This window comes from Oryzias latipes, chromosome 9, assembly GCF_053564925.1.
Source record: "Oryzias latipes strain Hd-rR chromosome 9, Olatipes_Hd-rR_3.1".
Lineage (NCBI taxonomy): Eukaryota > Metazoa > Chordata > Actinopteri > Beloniformes > Adrianichthyidae > Oryzias > Oryzias latipes.
In genome coordinates, this window is record NC_136245.1 from 17397015 (window position 1) to 17423695 (window position 26681).

Sequence of the window (26681 nt, forward strand, 5' to 3'; positions counted from 1 at the left end):
GTAATCGCGATACCGTCATTCTTATCAAAATGTCTTTAATAGAATTAAATAAACACAAAGAAAAAGTAATTTTAAGATATTTTATATTCCTAATTACTCAGTGTTTTCTCAATGCCTGTTTGGATGAACAAAGAGCTGATCTCCTGGAGATGGAAAATGTTGTTAGAGCAGTTAATGAGGGCAATTTCCCACGGCACACTTGACCATCTCCCACGGCACACTAGTGTGCCGCGGCACACTGGTTGAAAAACACTGCTCTAAATGTTCAAATAACATTTCAGCTGTGTGTGTGTGTTAATCATATGAACTTTTGAGGTCAGTAAATGGATGCGTGTTTTTTTTTTAGCTTTTAAGTGTTTGTGTGCAATTTGATACATGCGTCTGAGTCATGGATATCCTGGTGTTTGCTCTGCTGAGACTTGTTTTTAATGTGGTCTTTCGGTCACTCACGCTGCAGGCCTGCAGGACATCGATCCGCTTGGGGCTTCAGCCAAAGCGCTAAAGGCTTGGAGCTCAGCCTCTGTGCAGGCCGCCTCCACTGAGGTCTGAGAATAGACCACAAGATGACTGGGATGTTTTCCACAAAGCAGAGTGGAATTACGTGCACGCTCACACCATCACTTCACACTAGCTGTCACATCCGAGCTGATGACTCACTTTTATTTTCCAAAGTCTTCCTGAATTCTGCTCGCTTCTGCAATAAGATTGAGTGACAGAAATAATCTTAAACTGCTGTGAGTGAAAAATACAGAAATAAAAAAGCACAGAAGAGTTCAAAACAGCTACTGCTTAGCTGATTGGTCAGCGCAGTTTAGTGGGTGGGGCAAACACCATGACATCTCAGCTATATAAATATGAATGATCCTGTGAGCTGAGGTCAAGTGCTGCTTACAACAACTTTGAGGTAGGATTTGTTTAAACACTTAACAGTTTGGCTTGGTTTTCAGTGATTGTAACCAAATGTACAACAACAAGCTTCAAAGATGTTTTGTTTTTAGTGCTTTTGACCATTTTGTTCTTGTTTTCCAGAATGTGAGGATGTCCAGTCCAGAGGAACTGTCTGATGAGTTTGCAGCTTCTTTCCCTGTGTGGTAAATTTACCTCACAAAGTGCTTCATGCTGATGGTCTGAAGCAACAGACTGTTATATGTCTTGCAAACTTGCACCTGCTGGTCTTATTGGGGTCAATGGCTCATTCAAAAGGCCTTTTGGAGATCGCTGTCAGGCTGTGCTTGGACCAACGTAAACAGCTGTGTCCTCACGTGTGGGTCCCCATCCTGAAGCCCTTGCGGCCTTGCATCCGCTCTCCGGGTTCAGAGCACTATCCTGTCGGCCTTTTGAGTCAGGGGCATCTGGACTATCCTCTCTTATCTATCCTTGATGACATAGATGATGATGACATTTTCACCCCAATCAAGGAGAAACGTGTGGTTTTTGCTGACTCACAGGGCTTTTCCCTGACAGATGTACGACTTTTTACTGATGAAGAAGAGCAGTCTGACCTGGATCTGCTGCCCACGGTGCAGGATTTAGGAAGCATGACAGGGGAAGGATACAGCTGCACTGTCAGCACCTCCTGCCCAGGGACGCGCCTCAAACTGGGCTTTGCGCAGCCTTCTTTGGATTTTCAGGTCTTCCGCTCCAGACTGGCAGAGAGCATGGTGATCCTGGAGTGCTGCAGCATTAGCGAACAGACCCTCCGCGGTACAGTGCGGGTCAGGAACATTACCTTCCAGAAGGACGTGCGATTGCGCATCACCTTCGACTCTTGGTTGAGTTACCGTGATGTCCCCTGTATATACCTGCAGGAGCGCTTTGGAGGACCTCAGACAGACATCTTTGAGTTTTCCACAGATATTCCTAAGGTAATTGATGCCAAGCGGAGGATAGAATTCTGTTTGATCTACTTGCCAGCCGGTCACAGTGAGCCTTTTTGGGACAATAACAATGAAAAAAACTACAGCATTACTGTGTGTGTGAGCTCACACCTCTGCTCTGGGAAGAATCTGAGTGAAAGAGTAAACTAACCCGAGCCATAACAGTTCTTCTAAATAGATTTATGAATAAATACATTTTACATTGCTTTTACTTTATTTGCAGTTTAAAGTACTTTATTTAACATTTATTTTCATACTCATTTTGTGTAAATAAATGTATTTTTGCATCGACTTGATTTGTATTTTATGCATTTATTGTTTTAGTCAACCAAATTGGACTGACTGCCATAAAGGACAGATTTCTTTCATTGAGGGTATTTTTTCCTACACAGGTCAGAAATTACTGGACAGGGGGAGGCAGGAGCCTCATAGCAGGAGGAGAGAGCTAATCATAGCTCAGCTCCTTTGAAGGCCTCCAGTGTGCTCTCAGAGATTTACTGCAGGCAGCTTAGAAGATATTATCTTCCTCCTATGTTCAATACCCCCACCACCATCCACACAGCTTTCACTGTCTTTTTTCACAGATCAGGACGTTTCTATAGAATTTCTACAGACAGGTTTGAAAGAGCTTATGTTTCTCATGTGGATGCAACAGATTGCTGCTAAAATCTAATCTGGATTTGAAGCTCTGTCATTTTTAAGTAAACTTTTTGGCAGGGAAGGGGCTTAGGAAAAAAGGTATCAAAAGACGCTTAAAATAGCCCAAGTGTTTCATGTTTTGTTTCTAACAGTCCAAGTAAAATTGGAAATGTCAAGAGGACGTCAGTAGTGGCTTGTTATGACTTTACATACAAAGCCATTATTTTTAGAAAGTCTTTCAATCTGGTCATTTCATAGAGCAGCCATTTTGACTATGTTTGTCATGATTTTCAGAACTCTGCAATGCAAACTAAGAGCCAATAGTTAAAATAAAAATGTAAAAAGTCTACTAAAGGCAGCTCTCCACAGTGTTCTGACTAGGTGAAGAACATGGTTGCTGTTTTTTCCTCTTTTTGAGACTCTTTTTGTCCGTCTTCATGTCCTTCTGAACCGCAGACTCAAAGGACGCCTTTATCATTTCAGCGTCCCACACTGATGTTACACACTTTGCAGCTGGGATCCTTCTTTGCATTGGCTGTGGTCAGACTCATGAGCTGATGATGTCCACTGATCTGCTCCACTGTGCCACGATCCAAATGCACAGGTTCAGTGAAAAGAATCTCCAGGATGACATCACTGGCGTGGCAGTACAATGGCTCCTCCTCCGGCCTTTCGGGAGCGATGTATGTCAAGAAAGGGTTGGAGGCCAAGTCCAGCATTGGCAGGCGGGTACGACAGAAGGTGTCTCCCTCAGAGCCTACAGGCGCCAGAACCAGCACCACATAGTGGTAAGCTGTGTACATACAGTAGAAGTCTGCAAAGTACAGGCAGATGTTGGGGTTCAGCAGCTGTCCAGCTGGGATCTGGAATCTTAAGGGTCCATATGGAGAGTCGTTTGGGGGCAGCCCTGTATCAAACTCTGTATTGCAGCTGAAAAAAACTCCCTGCAGTTTGCCATTGATTGGAGAGCCATGACTTCCGCTACTGTCTTTCAGTGCCGGGCGCATCAGACCTCCACATTCCCTCCTGTTCAAGAAATGACAAAGACATAAAGATTCGTAGCTGTGAGCAATACTTCACACAACCAAAGGAAAAGAAACTGGCTCTGACCTGACATAATCGAAGTACTCTGGGTGCTGGTTGCGGTAAAAGACGGAGAACTTCAGTAGTCTCCCTGCAGAGCCATTTGCCTTGTCAAGAAGCTGCTGTAGGTGTTCCATTGCATAGTCTGCAAAGATGTTTGATAGTTGTACACAACATCCCAATGGTCATCAATGCCTCCAGTATTTGTCCTGATTATGCTAAGATCGTACCCCCAGTGCAGAACTCCACCACCTGGCTCCACTCTGACACCTGGTAGTCACCGTCTGGTTGTCGGACAGCAGTTTGAACAGCAACACAGTATTCCGTCCGTGGGCTAAGGAACCAGTGTCCCCTTACAGCCATGGGGAGAGGCACTGCCTTGGCCACCAGCTTGGTCGGCACATCCTGGAGGATAAAGCAAGAAAGAGTTGGTGTCAGGAACTGGATTTTGGTCCATTAAACAAATTTACATAAGAAATACGGCCTTACACCCGGGCGGATGTCACCAGGATACATCTAATCACATTAACTGCTTTGTTTTGGTCAGTGTCTCCAAGTAGCAGCAAATAATTACAACTCTGCGCTCAGATGTCCATGACAACACCTCAGATACTAGTTTGTTTGTGCCACTTTGTGTCAAAGCGGAGGAAGCTTGCTACACTACTCAATACCTTGACTCAATAAGCACATTCTCAGTTTCTGAACACAGACTGCTTCATCCGGTCATTATTTCCAAAAATTGTTGTGCATCTGCAGAAAAAAACATTTTAATTTGCTCTATTTCTTGGTTGGCTACACAAACTGCGTTTAGTTCTAGTCCTGTTATTAGGGTTAAAAGTACAAATTTGTGTATGTTGAATGCTTTGAGTGATGCAGACAGAGAGCTGGTATCAGTAGTACAAATACTTGATTATCCTCACAGCTACAAACTTCGAAACAGTCATGAACTAGAACAGGCTAACTGCTAAAAATTGTTTTTTTTATCATTTTACAAAACACAATTTTTTGCTTTCTGTTTAATTGTGACTTTGATGATGTACACTGGAACTGACTAACTTCAAAACTGTATTGTGCAGCTGTTGAATTTGTCAGCTTTGATACACTTTAAAAATAAGCAATAATCCAGTGAGTCACGGGCCTGGAGCTGTTTACTGCACACACTTTTGCTTTTTGGTCATATTGGAAGTGACTGAAAGGGCGCAACTGTCCTCTATTCAGACCAACACAGAATATCATAAAGCAGCCATCCTGCTAACCTTCTGTTAAACCAAATGTAAACATTTTACCAGTTGGGTACATGACGCGGGAACAAAAATCACAGCACCGATCAGATCCTTTGCAGGGTTAAAATGACACACGAGATCATGCAGTACAGTAGAGACAGACCCTGTGTTTAAAGCGGTTGTGGTCTCTGCTTTCTTTGCGACTCAGGTCAATGAAGAAGTGTGTGGCCTTCTCAGTGTCTTCTGGGGTCATGTCCCACATGATGCGAAAGGAGTCGCAGGTCACCTCACAGATCTGAATATTGCAAGGAGTGGAAAGAGGGGTGTCCATGTCTGCCATCTGCCATTAGAACAATACAGAAAAGTACATTATTACACTATATTAGAGTGTAGTATCTCTGTTAAATGTGGATACATTTAGCCAAGTTATGGCAAAACATATCAGCAATGAAAACCATGGGTGAACTCCTCTAAGAGTACATCACATTTAGGGATTCTACTGCTGATTTGTTTTCGTCTGTCTCAATCTTTTTATTTCTCTTTCCATTCTAAATTGACATCTCTTGTTACACAACTTAAAATGCTCCCAGCTGTGTGAATAGGCTCAGATTTTTCAACATGGGTCACAATCTACCAAATAAAGACACATTTTGCAACATCGCTCTGATTCCTCCATTGATTTTTAACAGGGGGCACACACAAACATTTCTCCATTCTTAGACAGCAACTAACACAGGAGGATTAAAGAAGTGTTCTTGAAAAATAGTTGGGTTAATGATGTAGCCGTTTTTAAATTTAGACAGCAGTGCAGCTTGTGTACAATCCTGTCTCTTTGGTTGCCTCTTAGCGGTCGGATGCAGGTGGATGCAAACAGATCCATGCAGACCTGACTGTGATCTGTTTTTCAGCACTACCTTATTTCAAGAAATGTCATTTTTCTGCCTTTTATCCGTGTTGCCACTTAGTTTTCCCCACATTTGGCCCAGATTCCTCATCAATTCTGCCAAATTTTGCTTGACATATTCCTCCATCTGGAGTTTGTATCAGCATTCAACTCCTTTAGTACAGCTTACAAAAGCATTTTCTTCTCTTTGTTGAAGTTTAATCTAACATCTGTAAACCCTAGCAGAATTAATTGGCTCTTATTAAAAGCACCCTTGGGGTGAAAATACGCCTAATCATAATTGTGGCTAAAAATGTCACACTCAATTTTGTGCTTCATATGATCCCACACATGCCAGTTGTGGAGTGGAATCATTATGATGTGGCTGGCTCTGCTCAAGTGCCCTGCAGTCAGGAAGATGGACAGACTTCGCCCTCATATTAAAGGCCGTGAACTGTGAAATTTAGCTCGTTCGAGCTGGAACTGGGCAGGAGGAGATGTTGCCTGAGACACGTGTGTCTCCATGAGTCTGTTTTCCAGCTGCTGCTGCTCTCATTTCTAACCACCGTGCCTTATCCAGCGATAGAAACTGGGGCAAGAAGAGATTCTCACGGGATGAGTGATCAAAGCACCACGCCTCTGAGTGTGCATCACTTTGGTTTGAATACCAGTGAGCACAGTTCAAACCCAGGTTTTGAAACCATTTGTCCAGTTCCACCGCCTTAGTTAAGACATCTATCTAAATAAAGAAAATGGAGTTTGTCCCTGGTTTCAATAGACTTCTAATCCGACTGAGGCAGCTGGCTTTAACTGATGATTATGATGAGCTCTCAAATCACAAGGCATAATTTATTAGGTCATACATGCGTTGGGTTCTCTAATCGTTCACCAAAATCACAAGAATCTATCAAAATCAGGAATGAATTTCACATGCATTTTGTACTGTGTGTCTTCGAGGCTTTTACAGGCTTCTACAAAGTCCAATAAGCGAGCAGTAAAAAGAGATCTTTTGTATCTTCAGGAAAGTAGGTGAACCAAACAATTTTATTTCCATAAAAAATCCTTGCATTCTTACATAACTGACACTTCTAGAACAAAAGGTGTGAACAAAGTTGGGTGAAAACACCAAATACTAATTATGAATCCACAGTTCATCTCTTGAAGCTTGCAGAAATGATACATCACAACTTAACAGGAAGGAATCTCACAAACTACATAGATGTGCCTACATTAGTGATATCTTCAGGGCACTTAAAGCATCAATATGCATACTCTTATTTAAAAATGTCTTACTTGTTTGAAGCCAGAGTTTGCAAAGCCAAGACAAACAGCTCCAGTTCCTTATTTTTGCCTTCCTCTTGTCTGCTGGGATGCTGGCGATGACAGATCCCTCAGGAAAACTGATTGGGAGGTGAAACAAACACACACACACACACACTCCTCTCCTCCTCTTCTTCCTTCTTCGTCCCGACTGTTTCTCGCACTCTGCATCACACAAACAGTCTAACCCCACCTCCCCTTTTCCACCCTCCCTCCCCCTCCTCCCAATCTCATTTTTTGCTCCAAGCATTGCATGATGTTTACTTCACTTCTGTGCACCCACAATGGATAAATAAATACCCAGATAAAAAAAAATAAAAACTCCAACCGCCGTGTGACCTTAGTCGGATTTGCACTCAACCTCATCAGCATCACCATTTCGCCAGCCAACCATACACTACCCATCACTTGGCAGTAAATCTGCCCCGAAGTGCAGAATCACTTAGCTGCTTTCATAAATGTCAGCTCTCAAACATGGAGATGCAGTGAGTGCTGGAAGGGAAACACATAGCATAACCATCATGACATACTATGCTGGCTTTTCCAAAAAGATTAATCTCTCAGTATTTTCCTGAGGATTACATGGAACACCATCAAGACCTCAAAAAATATACATGGGCCAACTGTTATGCCATATGGCCTTACTCGACAGGGCTTCCTCCCCCAGCCTATCCCAGAGCGAGCGATACGACACTGTAAGTCCCAAGTAAGCAGATTTTTACCAGCACTCATTGTCAAAACGATGTTGTTGTTGTTGATTTTTTTTTCTCTTGTTGTTCCAGCCTCAAAGGACAACTCAGTGTAGGATTATTTTAAAGATTAAATAAAAGCTCTTTCAGATTTATGGACTAATCGGCTACTGAAAGAATTGATATAAACATGGGAAAGGGTCCAAAGTGAGAGTGTATTCTTTTCAACGACCTATATTACTTGTATTTCAGAAATGGCCATGGTGTGTTGCCATAATTCCACAGACAGTGTGCGGTACTGAAGAGTCTAATTTACTTTCAGTCAGCAGCAGAGAACTGATGCCCTCAGAATGTAATTAAACTGCAATCATCCATCATCAGTCATGGCAATTCCGACTGTTCATGAAATCCTTTCTGCTCTGGAGATGAGTACACACTTTTGTCTTTGAAGAGACCCATTGAAAAGGATACATTGACTCCTTCTGCTTGGCAAATTTTTCATTTTGTGTATATAGAACATAAAAAAACATACATTTTTCTTGCCAAGTTATTCTTAAAAGAAAAAAAATCGTCATTAAACTTGGAGTTTCAAACATCATCTAAACTCTATATCTTGAATTCCCCTTTAATATTTTCTCACACTAAACCATACTCTAATGACATGCAGCTCATAAAAAGGTAACCTAAACTTTCCCTGTTTGATCAAATTGATTTATTTAACTGCATCTATTTATATTTTTCACATATTAAAAACAAATATTTTCTTTGCACTCTGAAGGCCTATTGGATGTTTCCTTTAACAGATTATTTGTATTATTACTATATCACACAGTAGGAACATTCATTACTTATATCACAAACTCTATTTTAATTCCTTAAAAATGTAAAGATGTGAGTTTCCATTTAGAGTTTATATTAGATTTAATCTGTTTAACTGCATGGAAATATTTAATCTTACTGTTTTATTTAACTGCATGCAGTTGTTTGCATAAGGTAGCAAATGGATAGTTCAGTTGGCTCTGTGTAGGACTGGATCATGGGAAACCAGGATCCGCTTCCCAGGGGCCACAATGAACTTGATGCAGTGTGGGCCCTTAGGCAAGACCCTTTGTTGTACTGCGTAACTATGCAGCCACAAGGGGGCCCAAGTCTAGGTTCCCCTGTGCCGGTCCCCAGCTAGGATAAAATACAGGGTTGTGTCAGGAAGATCATCTGGCGCAAAAATCTCTGCAAAGCTACCTGTGAGAATCAGGGAAAGCTGATTCGCTGTCGAGACCCCAGAAGGAATATGCTGAAAGGCGAGAAATATAAAAGCGTGAATGTTGCATAAGACTATTTTGCTGTAAGACAGAAAATAACCAAGGAAACAAGTGCCCAAACAAATGAAATATTTATTATTATTATTATTATTATTATTATTATTATTATTATTATTATTATTATTATTATTATTATTATTATTATTATTATTATTGTTAGTAGTAGTAGTAATATAATCAGTTCCCTTAGCATGTCAGAGGAAAATAACATCTTTAGAAAAAAAAAATTTCCAATCTCGAAATATGCCATATCTTTTGGTTCTTCACATCTGAGACATTTATTTCAAAACATTCAATAACATTAATCCATGCAAAAGATTTTTATGAATCTGACAAAACTTGCAGGAAAACTAATGCACGATATGTCAGAACTCAAAATATAATTTTCATTTAGCTGTTTTAGGAAACATTTGGAAAGACTAGTATAATCGTTTATCTAATCTTATCTTTTTTATGACAGTGAATTTTTTTGGACTGTGGATTCTGAAATAAAACATAAAAATAAAACAAAATAATGTTTCTAAGCATGCGCGTTTTTCTGCGCATGTTTGATCCTCGAGAGCAAGTTGAAGCCAAAGCGGAAGTGTCATGGCGCCGCTAGTGAATGCAGCGGTGGACGAGGCAACAGGATTTTGTTTCTGATATCTGGCAGGTTTTAGGGGGGAAAACTCCGAATAAGGACCACCGAGGACGTGTCGTGTAAGTTTTTGGAGAACTGCAATATGTTAAGACTTCCTCTGGACAGCTTTCGCGTTGTTTGTGATCTATCTTACTAGCCACGTGTTTCTGTAACATTTTTCTTCATTCATCGTATGTAAATACTGGTTGTGTATTTAAATCACTGACAAATATCATTGTAAACACAATTTATTCTCAATGCTTAGACTCGAAAGTTTAAGAAATCATTCCTAATTAATGTCTTGAATTGCTTACGTTCAGAACCACAACAGAGTAAAAAAGATAAAAAGAAAAAGGTTACAGAACGGACTGAAAGTATATTTTTGTTTATCCCGGTATTATTACAAATTACATTAATGTAAACCTCAATAACATTAATTTTAGGTATGGGGTCTAATGATTAATTAATAAAGTGACACATCAAAACAGATTTTGTGGCTGAAACAAGTTGATAATGGATTCAAATCGAACTGTACCATTATAAAATCCTTTCAAAATTATATTAAATTGATAATCGATCTTGGAAAGTACCATTCAGATACATGCTTGGTTTTTTAACTATAGCGTAAAAACGACGTGATGGTGATGTTAGCAAAGAAATGTCAAAGCATCATTCCATTGCAATGTGTGGAAAAACAATTAATTTAGAAAAGACATGTGACCATAATCACAATAGTGTTCAGAAAAACAGCAGAAATCATTGATCGATTTTCTGGTCTTGTTACAAACTAACCAACCTCCAGCTGGCACAGAAACATGCCCTCTTGACTGTGAAGGAATTGAGCGTCCCCGCACAACAAATCAAACATACCCTGTAAGACGCGCATGCTCAATGTGTTTGTTTAGGGAAATAACAGAATTCTTTTTTTTAATTGGACAATTGCAACATACAGAACAAGAGAATGCAACAATTATGCACATATAATGTACAGTAGAATAAACGTGTTACAACATTAAGAAAATTTTAATTATTAGAAGCAATCACAAAAGGCAATAACAAATAAAAATAAATAAATAAAATAAAACTAAACAAAGAAAAAAATAAAATAAAGTTAAAAAAAAATAATAATAAAAAGAGAAAATACGAGAGTAAACTTATATCAGTAGTCCAAAAAATTTACAAATTTCAATTGTTTTTTGAGCTTTTGTATTTTTTGAAGATGAAATTAAGTTTAAATATTGCTGCAGTTCAAGTGACAGAATTTGTGGACATGAAGGGAGGGACACGCAAATCCCCTTTTGTAGCGATGATAAGACACTAAAAATCTTTTCTTTATCTTTTTGCTAATTTTAGTGTCACGTGCTGTTGAGCATTGCTAATTTTCTTGCAAAGATGTATTACAAAAACAAGTGCGTTGATCTTATTTTGCGAGATAACAGCTGGTTCTTTTAAATTTTGGCATAGGGGCCAAAAAAACAAAACAAAAGAACTTCTAGCCTGTAGCTTTACTTTGAAATCCAATGATTGGCGACACACGAGGATGAGGGGCCATAAATAAACGTCACAGCTGAGATCACCTGGTCAGAACACAGTACTTTCTCAGGAAGTTGAGGCAGGCCCTCTTCTTTCAGGAACTGCTGGTCAGGTTTTATAAGGCCAACAATGAGGGTTCAGTTCTAGTGCCGCGCTGTCTGAAGGCACAACAGAGGACAGGAAGACCGTGCAGGAAGTAGTAAGAACAGAGGGGAGGGGGATAGGAAGTGCACTACCAGACTGATTGGGAAAGAGTTGTATTTGGAAAGATGCCACACACCCTGGACATTACGTAACTGTTTTAAAGGCACACGCCAACAGAATCCAGAGTAGTGTTTCACCTGGCAGTAAAATGTGTGCAACCTCCTCATAAAGACATTTGAAAACAATTTTTATGTAATATTTGTGTATTTTCCTTTTAAACATCACCATTGTCTGAGAGAGATGATGATGAGTATTATTGTTGGCCACCAGGTTGGGAGTTTGACATCCCTTTAAAGTTCAGGATGGCGGACTCCGGGGAGTCCAGCAGTCAACGCGTTCCCACTCCTGCAGGCGCCAGCAGCAGCAATGTAGGACTCCAGATGGGGCGTCGACCACCAGCTGGACTCTCTCCTGGACGCCTCCCTTCCATGCGGTCAAGGGACCTCACCCTGGGAGGAGTGAAGAAGGTTAGCATCATACCTCACTCGCCATTTAATCTTTGGGTTAGGAATTGTGTTAGATGAGTTAATCACACCAGATATATTAAGAAACCCTTCTGTAGCTTCTTTTGCCCTACTTGCAATCATGATTTTTTTTTTCTAGATTTCAAAAATAAACAGCTTTTCTTATTACTCATTTATCTTTTTTTTAATTTTATAGAAAACCTTCACACCCAACATCATTGGCCGAAAGGTTAAAGAGGAGTAAGTTGATTTTATTTCTAGGATTGAAAAATGCAGTGAAGAACAAATAAAATTCGTGTAAACTGAAGCTTTAACTGTTTTAAAAAAAAAATTTTTGGTTGCAACAGAGCCAAAGTTGAGACTGATCAAAGGAGAGATCGGAGAGGTGGAGAACGTGGTCGAGGGCCGAGAGACAGAGGCAGGGGCCGAGGTCGCCAAGAGATCATCCAGTCCCATTCTATCTTTGAGCAGGGGCCGGCCGAGATGATGATGAAAAGGAGAGGTGGGGGGCCAGCAGGACTAGCATATGCAGTTTGCTGCTGCAGCTGAACTGCCATTTTTAAAGTTTCAAATGATTTATCCCCCCCCCCCCCCCCCCCCCCCCCCTCATAGGTGGATATGAAAGCGAAAGAGATGCTCCAAGCATGGGGCCTTCACCCATCATTAACATTAAAAAGGAGAAGAGGGAGACTGAAGAGGAGACGAAGGAAATTCTGCGCAAGCTGGAGCGGGACAATGTACGTCCATCCTTCTCTTAGTTACAACCATCACAGACTTTCACCAAAAGGCATTTCTCTCTTTTTTTTTCTCGTTCCCCTTCTTGCAGTTTATTGATGACCCCTTCCTAAAGAGTGAGCAGAGGAGTTGCCCTGTCCAGCTCCCCCTTTCTGTGTCAGGATGGGGATTTAGGGAGGAGTTTAGTAAATCTACTGTCAAACTTGAGAAGTCAGAAGAGGGGGATGATCCCATGGAGTCTGGAGTCGTTGGTAACTACAGAAACTTTTATCTGTACAGCTCATTTCTGGCAGTTTTTATAGTTACCCAAAACAGGAAATTGTGTGCATTCATAATATCTGTATTTGAAGTGGCCTTTTTTTTTTGTTATTAAAACGCCACATTATCCTGTCTGCAGTGAAACAAGAGCCAGAGGAAGTGGAGATACAGAAGAGTGAGGCAACATTTAGACCTCCTCCCCTTCCTGAGCCTGAAGTTCTTCCTGATCTGCTTCATAAGTGGAGTCTAAACAAAGGAGAGGAGCTGTTTTTCATTCAGCTGCCTGACTCTCTTCCTGGTCAGCCTCCCACCAAGGAGCACAGACCTGTGAGGACAGAGGTGCAGTCCGAGGATGGACAGTCCGTGCTTCTGAAAACAGAGTCCCAGGTAGGTTTCAGGTGTTCACCTTTCAACTCATGCGATCACATGTGGAAATAGTAATTTAACTGTTTTTCCAACAACAGGAAGAGGAAGCTGAGGACAACAGTTGTAATTTGAAGGATCTGCGAGAGGGTTTGGTGGGAAAGATGCTGGTGCGGAAGTCTGGACGAGTGCAGCTGATACTAGGACAGGTGACACTTGATGTGTCATTAGGAGCGTCGTGCTCTTTCTTACAGGTACTATTGGACTGTACACCTACGAATTCAAGTGCGCACCAAAACAAAACAGCTTTTAGGCATGAAAAATATGCATGCTAATCTATTTCAGAGAATGTGCAAGCTGTAATTATCAGTAAAAGCAAAATATTTTGCTGATGCCATTCAAGAGAAGCTGGATTTTTGGATGCATCACAAAAAATTTGTCCAGAAAAAAAAATTGAAAATGGAGCTTCGTCGTGCTGTTAAACACTTATAATCAATATGACTCTTGCTGCTAATTAGCTGCTAATACCAACATAAATATATTTAATGACATAATTTTTAAGCCCCAACATGCGTTTTTTCCCCTCACTTTTGTCTTTCAGGAGCTGGTATCCATTAATCCAGAGGGGAAAAGCGGAACTCTGACTGTACTTGGAAATATCAAGCACAAAATGGTTTGCTCTCCGGACTTTGAGGCTCTACTACAGAAGAGGGCATGATGCCCAAGCTGCATCTAACAAAGTTTGCTCTGTACCTGTCATGATGTTGACAGGAATGGAATTGAGTCAGGAATGCTGACTGAATTGATTTTCTTGTAGGTTCCTAACACTCAGTAGTGAGGTTGCTGATTTTTGTTTTGCTTTATTTCAGGTTAGTTTCAAGTGTTATTGTACAACAATGTATATAGGTACGGTTTTATTTTGATCTCAATGATTAGATGGTTCAAAAATGGAATTTCATGTCAAGTTTCTTGAAGATTTGCTTAATACATTTCCTGGCAAGAGTGTACATAGATAAAAAGTAAAATGTGATTAAATAAAAGTTTATTTCTATGTTTTCAGTTGTCAAATGTCTTATTAGTTCTGAAATGTTTACATTTATCTGAGTTTGTCCTTTTGGGGATGAAGCCCTGGCTGCGCGTTTGGGGGCTGGAGTCTTGGCTGACGCAATAGTAGCGTTTGGCCACCAGGGGTCAGTGTGGGTGGTATTTTAGTCAGCGGGTTCTGGCTTTGAGGCGCTGATAGTTTCAAACGGAAAGGCTGTAATCTGGAGAGCCGCTGGTTTCCAGCGGGTGGAGTTTGGCTACAGTCCACCAGACAAAGACGCGATGAACGGCGGACGCTTTACTGTACCGGCGCAGCGGTTGCGGTGACTTAAGGTTAGTTAGCGTTCTGTCGTTTAAAACATTTCATTTTTCTTATTTTTGAGTTGAAGAAACGATCATGTACCGGAAGTCACCAGCCCTTGTACTGTACCCACTCAGGAGAGGTCGTCTGTTGGTGTTGGGGTGTTCTTTACGCGGCTGTCCATGGATGAGAGCTGGCGGCTAGCATAGCATAACGAGGAGCGGTGTCTGAATTGACCGTTAGCACTCATGCTAACAATTTATAGGAGTGCAATTCGCTTTGGTACATTTAAGACTCCTCAGGCTAGTAATAGTTCCTCTTTTTCGATTTTTTTTAAAAAAAAATTCTTAAACGTCTTTCTTGTTTAGTTGTTATGGGGTGTTTATTACTGCTGCTAATGCTTGTTAGCATATTGGCGAGGGAACCCCCGCTATGGGAGAGGGGACAAGGATGGAGGCCCTCCAGCTAATGTTCCGCAGGTTCCGCAGCCAGCAGCAGAAACAGTGGGTTAAATCATCAGTTCCGTTATACTATAGAAAAGTTATGTCCGACTCTAAATATATAAAAATAAATGGCTTTTGTCTTCTACTTACGCTTTAGTTTAAACGCGCAAACAGACATGACGTTTTCTATTTAGCGTTAAAGTTAATCTTCTATCTAGAATAATTTAGTTTTAAAGTCGGTCCTGATTGTTCCATAATCCTGTACTTTTCCAGGTCAGAGTGATGCCGGAACACAGACCACAGAGGGACAGCCACCTGCTCTGCCGAGTTTGTTTTTGTTATCATTGTTGACATCTGTCATCGGCGGGACGCCTCCACCATATAGGACAACAGAGAGCGCTCTCCCCACACCTTTATTTTTCTTTATTTACTTTTTTTTTTAGTGCAGCTCAGCCAAAACTCATTTGTTGAAATGAGATCATCTCCAGAATCCCGTTCATTATGAAGCTAATGCTCTTCCTGTAACACGTCCGGGAGATCAAGATGGCCACATCTCCATTCAGTGTGAGGAGAAGCTCCATTCCTTAGTTACTCCGATGAAGGCTCTTTTGTGACACAAGAATCAGGGACTCTGAGGACCAGGAGCCAGAGACTTTTACTACCCCCCCAACCCAAGCCTTTTTGATGTAAATTTAAAGGACCTGAAGCATAATCCTTCCTGGGCTTTCAAGATGGACCTCTTCTTCAACCCTTTTGATAACTTGGTGTGTGTCCTGCTTGGCATCTCCTTCACCGTGTGGTTCACCATGCTACTGGTCTTCATTATTGTGCCTGCTATTTTTGGCGTGTCCTTTGGAATCCGCCGCCTTTACATGAAAACTCTCTTAAAGATCTTTGAGGTGAGTGAAACGTCAAAACTAACTATACACAAAAAGTGTCTTGATGCTGCTGCGCTTTAACTGAAAAGCATTTTTTTTTTAGACAAAATACTGTTTTGTTTCTTAAATTTTTTTTAAAAAGGAAACATTTTGATTGAATAATGAAGGAAGCACATCTGTCCGGCTGATAGCTGAAGGCAGCTGCTGCTTCTAATGTTTGTTCTGGTTGTTTGTTAACCGACAAAAGCAGAACAACATCCCACCTGCTGCTTGCTTTCCCACCGGAACAGCCTATAAGCATTGCCAGTAACTTGGTTATAACAGAGGCCCCCTATATCTTTGCAGTTGTCTGTCTCATATGTCAAAACAGTTCAATCTAGCATTTTTCCCTTGTTTTCTTCGTGGCACACCTTTTGAAAAAAAAACACGTTCTTCAAAGATCAGGTCTTCTGTCAGAAATGAATCGACAAGCGGGATAAATGTGCAGTGCTGTTGGCAGCTGATTGCATTCTCTGCTGTGAGATTTTTAGAGGAACAGACCTAAAGTGCTGGAGCACTGTGGAGTTATGTCTAACGATAACATATGGTCTCTAATTGTCTCCATTTTCCTGTTAAACAAAAGTCTTTGCCTCTTTGTAGTTGTTGTGAACAAGTTAGTCTTTCACATGCAGCTTATAAGTATCCGTTTTAAATTGTATTTTTATTTTGTCTCATTTGCTCCAAAAACTCTTTAATTGTTGCATTTTTAGAGAATGACTGAGTCATACTGCTTGCTTATGATTTAGCAACAGCTCTTTACTGCAAACCATAAAGACTGTTGGCAAACAGCTTTTCATGTTTAAAATTGGCTAACAGTCAAATCACATGACACAAATAAGACCTGATACAGTTTGAATTGTGCATATATACACTTTTTTTTCTATTTAAATATTTTTGAAATGTCTTTTTTTTTTTCACCGAAAAATATTTTTGCTGTTGTCAACTTAACAGGACAATTTGGTGTTTCTCAGAGTGACTAGCAAAGCCGCCAATACTCAACCTTCTTGAAATTTTTTTAATATATTTATTTTTTTATAGCTCCCCCAGGCTAATTCTGTTCTTGACAGTTGCAGACCTCCTTGTCTAGTGCTGCTCCTGCTAGAATTAGTCATTGTGTTGTGTCAGCCTATTGCATTTGGTTCACAGTTTCCTCTGTGCTCAGTGTGTGTGTGTGTGTGTGTGTGTGTGTGTGTGTGTGTAGGTGTGTGTGTGTGTGTGTGTGTGTGTGTGTGTGTTTGCATATTCAGATCCATACCTTCATTATTGTCAGTGTTGTCTTGCTTCTAGAAGACTAGTTTGTCTTTTATCCTGATTTGGTTTCATTTGCAAATCCGAAGTTTGACTTTTTCATGACTGACAAATCAACTGGTATGTTTTGTAAAGTTTTAAACAATAACAGTAATCAATAAAAAGAATAAATAACAGTAATTAACTATCAAATCTTTTAGTTGTAGGCTTAGAATGAGCTTTGTTTCCAAATACAAATTGTCTCCAAGTTCCTCTTGACGGTTCAAAATGTTATCCACATGTGATGTTGCATTAAAGGCTTTCAACTGGACTTTTTCAAAGGCTAACATAACATTTCTAAAGGTTTTTTTTAGTCTTAAAAAGGCAATTTTTAACCCTTTATGACTTTAAATAATTTTTATTCAATTCCTACGATGTCCCTGTTCTGTGTTGTTTAATAAAAAGTCAGCTTTTGTTGTATTTCTTCCAGTGGGCCACACTTAGGATAGAGAGAGGAGCCAAAGAAAAAAATCACCCTCTGTACAAACCATACTCAAATGGTAAGAAATACTATTGCAGCTGTGTTCCTGTAAATGTGTGTTCCTTTTCAAGTTTATATTACTGATACTCCATCTGTCTGCACTGCTTTAGCCATCATTGCCAAGGAGCCTACCTCACTGGAGGAGGAGATCAAGGAGATCCGGCGCAGCGGCAGTAACAAAGACTTGGGCTCCACCCCAGAGTTTGAGATGTCGGACATCTTTTATTTTGCTCGGCGAGGAGTGGAGAGCATTATGGACGACGAGGTGACCAAGCGGTTTTCCGCTGAGGAGCTGGAGTCTTGGAATCTGCTGACACGTAGCAACAATAACTTCCAATATATCAGCCTGCGGCTGACCGTCCTGTGGGGGCTGGGTGTCCTCATACGCTATGGCTTTCTGCTGCCTCTCAGGTAATGAACACACTTCCAGCGGCTTATGAAAAGCAGCACAATTTCTTTAATCTGGAACATAGAATTCCAAGGATCAAACTAAAAACCTCCAATAGTTTTCTCATCAAAGCTTTAATTTAAAAACATATATTCAGTGTAAAAGAAGGAGCATAACTCTGCAGTATACTATGATGCACTATTCGTGATTTGGAAAGCTTTACAATAGTTGCCAGTCTTCCCTGGAGTGGGTGTTCCAACAGGTTCACCCTGAGGTTAAACTGAAAACACACACAGAGCTCGTGGGAAAAAAAAGAGCTCCAGCTGAACTCCTTCACCCCTCAGTCAACATTTTTTACCTTAGTGTTAGTAAAGTAATCGGACAAAGAGCACAAATTCAATTTGTTTAGACGTTTTCAAAAGAAGGCTTCAAATACGTGTTTCTTTAGGAGATCCAACCAAACAGATCTAGACTTTTTTGAACATCTTTTTTTTATGTCTGAAAAAGTGGAAGTTCAATAATGTGGAACACAAGTTTTTTGCATAAAAAATAAACACTTAATAAACTCAGGGCTCCAGCATAAGCAGCTTAAACCAGCTATCAGTTATGACAGTGAAGGAATGATTATTTGGGTCAGTTTTGAACCCAAGTACTGGATCAAGTGGATGCATCAGCCAAGAGTTTGTCTTTTACCCAAATCTGTTTTGTTTCAATGTAATTCTGCCTTTCTGAAGGAGGATGGTCTGTATGTAACACTTCAGTAAATCTACAAGGCTTGAGGTCAAATGAGGAAAAACGTTTTGATGGTTAAAGTCCAGACAAAATGTCAAAGACAAAGCTCCCAGTGAATTAAATCATGATGTGAAATCCATCACAGACAAAACCTACCGAACTTACTTCAAGTCATTTTTGGCAATGTTCCTCACACAGTCTTCTTTGTTGTGCTTAGTTTTGGTCATGATGGTGTACTGCATCATGTGATGCTATTTTCATGTATGATATAACTAAGGGAGTTGTATGAACACTCACCTGAAAAAGACAGTTTGCTGTTCATATTTAGATGTGATCCTTTTTTTTAAAGAAACTTATAGGGAAATTGGATTTTAGATTGTAATTTAATGGGTGTTTAGCTGCCCAGGGCTGTGTGATGTGTTTGCCTTGTGTTGGAGTTTGGACATTTTCTATAATCTGTGTCATGGTGTGGGTACATGAGATGAGAGACGGCGAGACCATGACTGAGCGTCAGGCTTGGTTTGCTTAAGTCTCCTTTAAAGCGAGGGAATGAGTCTGATCACTGCTGAACATTCTTATCGCCTCCTGTGCAGCTATAAAAGATTTTCCTTACATGTTTAATACTGACTTTGCTCAGACCACTTCATGAAACCTTCCCCTCCACCATACAGTACTTTCCTAATCCTCTCTAAATGTAATCAGCACCTTCTGCAGTCCCGCGACATTGGTGCATTCAGATTAAGTCGACCTGTTGGCTTCACAGGCTCCTCTGCAGATTATACAGATTAATAGGGTGATGGTAGGAAATAAATGAACTAATGATACTTTAAAATAAGAAAGTTTTTTGGTCTGCATTTTCTGCATCATAACATTTATCTTCCTAGCGTGGATGAGGTGTTGGTTTTTGTATTTGAAGTGGGGTGTAAGCCTGTTTTCTCCACCAGGGTAACCCTGGCCTTCACAGGTGTTGGCCTCCTTGTGTTCCTCACTTCTGTAGTTGGTCTGCTGCCAAACGGCAGGTGAGACAAAGAACATCTTCAACCTGAGCCAAATGATGAGCCCAGACCTGCATATGTAACCCTTCTGTTTAATATTCTGTCTTACAGGATGAAAGGTTTCCTCAGTGAAAAAGTCCATTTGATGTGCTACAGAATATGTGTTAGAGCTCTCACTGCCATTATAACCTATCACGACAGGTATGTACCCAAAACTGTCTGCCTTCCAAAGCTACATGCAGTTTTTCTTTTAAAGTCTAAAAACATGCGCTCAACTGATTTAATGGGCTTTGATTAAATCAATGTCGTAGTTTAAACACATTTATCGTACATCACCTAAAACCATATTAATGTTAAATGCTGTGACTTCACTCTCCCATGAAACTCCAGGTCCTAATGCTCACCCCCAGAGTTACACTGATTCTACACCCAGCTGTCTAAACTAGGTCCTACTGGTTCATAGTTCTGCTGGAGCAGTGCATTCCTTTTAGGAACTACATCTGTCAGATGTTTTTTTTCTAAAACCTTCTCATTTGACCTCCATAGGGGTTTCATGTTGGTGGAGTGAGCAGAACACATCAGAACAATACACTTCAGACCTTCAACAACCCTTAGAACTAGTCTTTTACTCGTAGATTTCTCCTTCACAAATACCGGAACTGTTCCTGACTCGCAGAACATGAGCACTTGACAAGAGTTTGGAAGGAAAGCCGACAAGAAAAATAATTGGTTTTAAAGTTCAAGGAAAGAAACATAGGAAATATAAAAATATTGAATCGCAAGCCTGGGTAAAAAACAAAAAAACACTTTTAACTCAATCAAACCTAAAACATATATTTGTCAAAATCATGAATGCATTTACCTCGAATTTGAAGCAATTCCTGAATTTTTTACAGGAAAAAACAGCTATCAGCTAGTTTCAAAAGTTTTACCTTTGATCAGTTTATAACACAAGTTATGAAAAGTTTGTTATGTAAATATGTAAAATATGAGATAAATTATTAATGTAATGTAAAAATAATTATGTTTTTGTTCAAAGTAAATTAACATAATAAATTATAAAATTATACTTGGGATTTTCAATCAAACTTAATCAAGAACTTCAGAATAAAAAGCAAACAAGTTCATTCATATTTTGGCAGTGATACTCAGTCCTTACTTAAAACTGGGCAAGTGAACATTATTGGGCAGGAGCACAATAGCTGAGCCTTAAGTGTTCATTTCAACAGCTGGCTTGAGTGTAGATAAAACACAAAATCATGTGTCACAAATGTGTCTGCTGTCTTTTTCCAAAGCAAGGAAACATTTCCCTTAGTGGGACAGGAATTGCAGCTGAATAAAGGGCAGAGATTTGATCAAGACTATGACACATCTCATACGGAAGAGGAAGCTAATCCTTTGTGTTTTTTTTAAGGGCACTGCAGGCTTAACTGAAGGAAAACTCTTTTGCAAATGAGGATTAAAAACTGTTGATTAAGGGCGGGGGGGGGGGGGGGGGGTTGCTGTGCTAATACATTTGTTCTACCCCCAAAAATTGGATCATGGCTTTATTAAAAAGTGGACTCAGTACTTGCTGGCCTTTGCAGTCTTAGTGGAAGCTGTGTTATCCTAATTGGCTTCATTGGTGACATGAGTGAAGCTGTGGATCTGGGGCATGTCTGCTAGCTGTGTACAGAGATTGCCTGTGCATTTACCTTCATTATGTTATAATTACCGTCATGCATGCTATAATTACAAGAATTGTTGCTAAGTGTTGTTTAATTTATGCTGAGGGGACTGTTTTAGTAACCTGCGCTATTTGTGAATCATCATCTTATCTCCTTTTTGATGAACTTGCATTTTAAAGCGAGAGCTTTGACATTCTATTACTGCTGCTCTGTTGTTTTAATGCAGTTTAATGCTGTTTTAATGATAAAGCATTTAAAGCACCATTGTCATTTTGAGGAAAAAATGACTGAACACTTTTTCTTCTGCAGAAATCTGTTCTCCTTGTATTAGCATTACCACTTTTTTTCTATAATTTAAGGATTTGTTTAGTGAGGTTTAGATTTCAGCAGAGGAAAGGCGGAAAATAGGCTCTGTAAACACTTTGTGTCTGTGTCAGATTGTCTTCTTTTTTTTTGATTCATTGTAACATTCCTGAAAACTCTTTTCATGGAAGGAGACGTTATTCTGCATCTGAACCGTGAATGAACACGTTGAGCCTCCTGCTGCTGTTCAACATGTTAGTCATGAAATAATGAGCTTCTGTGTCCAAAGGTACAATGACATTGATCAGTGCTCTTAAATCAAACCAGTATATCTTTACTAGGCTTTATATGGCATGATCACTTGTAGGATGTTCCTCCTAAGACATGTAGCACTAAAAATAAAACCCTGACATAGGAAGTGTCGTGCTCTCTTTTTCAGATTGTAACCTTATCTTTGGAAGCTGGACACACTGCATTCAAGTCCTTTCTTAGCAGGGGAGAGTCGTTATCCCAGATACTACGGTTCAATTACTAAGCTAAAGTGAGGCAGTGGACCAGAGCTCATTCAGTTTGGAATTAGCATAAATAAAACTAATTTGACCATTTTTTTTAATATTCTCCACACTGACTGCATTTTCTTCTATCACCCTTAACAACTTTTCAAAGTGGATGTGCTGTTGATCGTTACATTTTCTGACCTATTTCAGTGAGAATAAACCTAAGAATGGAGGAATCTGTGTTGCTAACCACACCTCACCCATCGATGTCATCATCCTGGCCAGTGATGGTTGCTATGCCATGGTAACTATAACATTTTGAGGCTAGCTATTTAAAAGAACAACCTATCTTTACTACAGATATCCATCTTTTTTACATAGATGCGTTATTTGTTTGTGTTGTTAGGTCGGCCAAATTCACGGTGGGTTGATGGGAGTCATTCAGCGGTCCATGGTCAAAGCATGCCCTCATGTTTGGTTTGAGCGCTCCGAAGTGAAAGACAGACATCTAGTGGCTAAAAGGTAATATTGCAGATTGTGTTCAAATGCACTTGTCTACAAATTTCCAATGCTGAGCTAACAGCAGAACTATTTACTTCATGGATCACAGATTGAGCGACCATGTCCAAGATAAATCTAAACTGCCGATACTTATTTTTCCAGAAGGTATGATTTCTAAAAAAACAAAAAAGGCGTTGAAGTTTCGACTTGAATCAAAGTTTTGTTTAAAGATCATTGTTTAATGATTTGAACTCCTCAGGGACCTGCATAAACAACACGTCTGTTATGATGTTCAAAAAGGGCAGCTTTGAAATCGGAGCCACAGTCTACCCTGTAGCCATTAAGGTATGAGCTCTTGTCTGCTCCCCTTTTGGAAAAAAAGGACTTTGTAAATGTCATTAAAAGTAGCTATGATGACTTCTTAGGTTTTTTCTATTATCAGACACGGTTTTGTCAAAACACAACCATATCTGATAATAGAAAAAACCTAAAAAGTCAGTAATAATACAGACACTTTGTACTTTATTGAACTAGTAGCTATGATGATTAAACACTTAGATGTCTTTCTTGCAGTATGATCCTCGGTTTGGAGATGCATTCTGGAACAGCAGCAAGTTTGGAATGGTCAACTACCTTTTACGAATGATGAGTAGTTGGGCCATTGTCTGCAGCGTGTGGTATCTTCCTCCAATGTCCAGAGAGGTCAGACTTCAATTTTACTTTATGATTATTAGCTCGTTGTTTTTGTTGTTTAGAAAAGCTGTTATTTAAACTGTATTTATCCAAATTATTTTGGATCAAGTCACACCACAAATCAAAAATCCAAAAGTGGCGTGCATAGATTTAACTAATTTAACTATAAAGATCTCTTGTTTATTTCTATTATTTCTGCTTTTAACTTTCATTTTTCCTATCTGTTGTAAAGCTCCATTTAAATTGTTTATGTCCATCAGGAGGGTGAGGACGCTGTGCAGTTTGCCAATCGGGTGAAAGCAGCTATAGCCAGACAAGGCGGCCTGGTTGACTTGCTGTGGTACGATTTTAATCCCACTCACTCATTGCAGAAAAATCTCTCCTGCACTAATGACCTTCTATAAAGAACTTCTCTAAAAGATGCCGAGAGATCACTGAAGTCTATAGAGTCAGTTTGAATGGACGTCAGTAAAACAAACCTTTTTCAAGTTGACGCATCAGGTTTTTAGAGATATGGAATAGCTACACAAGTCACAGTAAAAGTTGTGATCTCCTGGGCGTTCAACTACAGACCTCGACCAGCTGCTTGTTTCCGGACATCGCAGTTTTACTAGCTCATAGTTACCTGGAGCAGGTGTGTTCCACCATTCAGAAGCTGTAGTGTCAGGTTGTTTGGAAAAGACGCAGATTGGTGGCCCTCAAGGCCTGGAGTTAAACCGCCCTACATCTTCCAGTCAACTGTATTAGTATTTTGCTATAGGTTTGTACAGACTGTTGGTAGAAGAAAAGTAATATCTTTTAAGTAAACTTTTATTTTAAATCTGAGAACTGTATGTTTTCTTTGTTGATTTTCTCCAAGGTTACCAAGTTGTATCAGTTGGTGTGTGTTAGTATCTAGCTCATCTAAAATGGTTGTAGTGTATTCTGTCTCCGTTTCATTGCTGGTTAGGAGATGACTAGTTGTGACCTGCGTTCTGACGGAACCTAAACTCTTGCAGGGACGGCGGATTAAAACGTGCCAAGGTAAAAGATACCTTCAAAGAAGAGCAACAGAAACTGTACAGTAAAATGCTGGTGGGCACCCAAGAGGATCGGAGCCGGTCCTGAGGAGCTTCAGTGGAAGTGGACTGTTCACCGACCCGACTGCATTTGCACCTCTGACGAAATTGGTCGTCAGCACTGGGCCCTGCTGTTGGAGCGGCTGGGCTGGAAAGTTCTCCCTGACCGCACCAGCTCTTCATTCAGCGTTCTCGGCCGTGCATCAGCCGGGCATGTTGCGTTGCATTGGTGTAAGGGGGTCTGGTGCCGCCTTTGAACTAGCTTGACACAAGCATCTACTACATCAGACATGAAACAATGGAGTGCACATAGAAAGTCTTCCTTGACACCGGTCTTTTAAGGAAAAACGTGTATGATCATCTTCGACATTCAATCCCTCTGTTTTATAGTTTCAACATTTTCAAATGTTGGTTTCATATTGTGGTTTAACTTAAAGATCAGGTTTTATTCGAGAGCTCTTATTGGTCATTGGTATAGTTTGTTCTATACCTAGAACATGTTGCCGTTATTTATTTGTATGTACTAAGCCTAACTGGCTTGTACCAAGACTTTGAGCAATGCTTTTGTTACATTTCATATATTTTTAGGATTTTCATGGGAAAACGTTTGCTTTTGTAGATTTGGGTTTTACATAAGTATAGCCATCATTGGAGTTGCTTAGCAGAAAAGCTCCTATCTTGTTTGTGGTTTCCATTGAATGTTTAAAGTCCTGACATTATGAAGTGGAAACTGCTGTCACCAGGATGCAGGTGTATTGGTTTGAAGCAGATTCTCCTGTTCCAGGCAAGAGAGCAGTGGGACTGATAATAATGAGGTGAATAATCCTCTCATTAGACCTTTCAATTGGACAGTTTTGCACCGTTTCTTAAGCTCATAGCACATGGTTGGCTTCTTGTAGAAACCTAACACCAGCTGATGCCTATTTAAACTCATCCTTCCAAACTGCTGGTTTTGGCCACCCGCTTCTGCAATTAACATCATTTTTCATTCATGCTAAAAGAACTCTGAAAGCTTTTATTTTTCCTTCTGTTTTTACTTAGCAGCTTTAAGCTCTGAGAGAAACTGCCGCTGATCTGCAAATGGTAGCCCTCCTCCATGTTTGTCCTGGAGATGCTCGTTTAATTTGTTTTCTGTTATCAGGGAAACTCACTCAGACTGTCAAATCAGTCTGTGAAAATAAACGTACACAAATGTGAAAAAATAGTGGCTACCTCTGACTCCATTCGCCAAAGTGCCAATGTCGTAATGACCATAAATATCTGCGGATTTTGTGAAAGAGACACTCATTCATGTTTGACTGGAGAAATGGACAAAGATAACTGCAGGTAAATATATAACAAGCAACATTTTAACATTTATTTACCAAAAGATTAATCCAAAATGCTTCACTAGCAAGTGATGACAAACCTACTCCCCATGCAAGTATTTGATAGGCCCATTTATTGATAGAATTCTTAAGACTGCTGTAGATTTGCTGTATGACTTGCCTCAGATGTCGAATACAGCACCTTAACTCTGACTCCAGACCAACCACTGGTAACTACATACTCAAGCCTACATGCACATGTAAAGATCTCAATCGCTGGCTGTCACGGTTTGCATCAAGTCTTCTGTGTTGTTTGCTTTTCACTACACAACACACATTCTAGCAAAACATTTCCACCTCAGTCTTATCTGTTGAAAGGACCGTGTTACACAAGTCTTGGTTATGTTCAAAGGGCACTTTGGAAAACCCTAATCCTACTTTTACTTATTTTTTCTTCCTGAACTGCTACAGACCTTTTATAAACAAATCGATAAGTTACAGTAATTGAACAGCTCAAAGTTCTTAAGCAGTTTATTTTAGCGTTGCATAGTTAGGTGTTGGAGTTAAGTTTCTGAGACGTCCATTCCATTTGGATCCCTCCACACAGACGTAAACAATCCTCATTTAGATTAGTGGAATAAAAATAGTCCTAAAATCTGTTTCGGTAAGGTCAAAATGAAGTTGTTTTTTTAAAGCCATCATTTTTTCCTCCAGTAGGCTTCATTGAAGGACTCCAGTGCAGGATGATGATTTGCAGGCAAGAATTCCTTTTTTAGAAATGCCTTTTCCAGCATAGACCAATGATTGTCTCCGAGGAGAGTTGCATTTTTAAACTACAGCCAGCAACAGGAACCGTTT

General features: G+C 40.0%; 4 protein-coding genes across 5 annotated transcripts; 3 read left to right on the plus strand and 1 right to left on the minus strand.

Annotated features, from left to right (window-relative positions):
* Window positions 1-1035: 1035 nt before the first annotated feature.
* Window positions 1036-2168, plus strand: ppp1r3c2b (protein phosphatase 1 regulatory subunit 3C2, duplicate b). Its single transcript, XM_004072678.5, has one exon. It carries the CDS (start codon window positions 1188-1190, stop codon window positions 2025-2027), a length of 840 nt encoding a protein of 279 aa, XP_004072726.1. The 5' UTR covers window positions 1036-1187; the 3' UTR covers window positions 2028-2168.
* Window positions 2073-7315, minus strand: phyhip (phytanoyl-CoA 2-hydroxylase interacting protein). Its single transcript, XM_023958565.2, has 5 exons — window positions 6999-7315; window positions 4986-5162; window positions 3830-4004; window positions 3627-3744; window positions 2073-3542 (listed from the first exon to the last, which is right to left on the minus strand). Exons 2-5 carry the CDS (start codon window positions 5160-5162, stop codon window positions 2996-2998), a joined length of 1017 nt encoding a protein of 338 aa, XP_023814333.1. The 5' UTR covers window positions 6999-7315; the 3' UTR covers window positions 2073-2995.
* Window positions 7316-9559: 2244 nt separating this feature from the next.
* polr3d (polymerase (RNA) III (DNA directed) polypeptide D) lies at window positions 9560-14264 on the plus strand. Its single transcript, XM_023958564.2, has 9 exons — window positions 9560-9732; window positions 11660-11856; window positions 12050-12093; window positions 12201-12355; window positions 12466-12590; window positions 12680-12839; window positions 12986-13233; window positions 13311-13463; window positions 13811-14264. The coding sequence occupies exons 2-9, from the start codon at window positions 11692-11694 to the stop codon at window positions 13925-13927; spliced, it is 1167 nt and encodes a 388-aa protein (XP_023814332.1). The 5' UTR covers window positions 9560-9732; window positions 11660-11691; the 3' UTR covers window positions 13928-14264.
* Window positions 14265-14395: 131 nt separating this feature from the next.
* Window positions 14396-25718, plus strand: LOC101171838 (glycerol-3-phosphate acyltransferase 4). Of its 2 annotated transcripts, none has more exons than XM_004072492.5 (13): window positions 14396-14586; window positions 15271-15896; window positions 17632-17701; window positions 17793-18093; window positions 19747-19821; window positions 19909-19998; window positions 22475-22568; window positions 22671-22786; window positions 22875-22930; window positions 23025-23110; window positions 23339-23467; window positions 23719-23798; window positions 24457-25718. In XM_004072492.5, the coding sequence occupies exons 2-13, from the start codon at window positions 15729-15731 to the stop codon at window positions 24563-24565; spliced, it is 1374 nt and encodes a 457-aa protein (XP_004072540.1). In that variant the 5' UTR covers window positions 14396-14586; window positions 15271-15728; the 3' UTR covers window positions 24566-25718. The 2 variants fall into 2 exon arrangements, with proteins under 2 accessions (XP_004072540.1, XP_020561712.1); XM_020706053.3 differs by having other exon boundaries at window positions 14542-15057.
* Window positions 25719-26681: the final 963 nt, after the last annotated feature.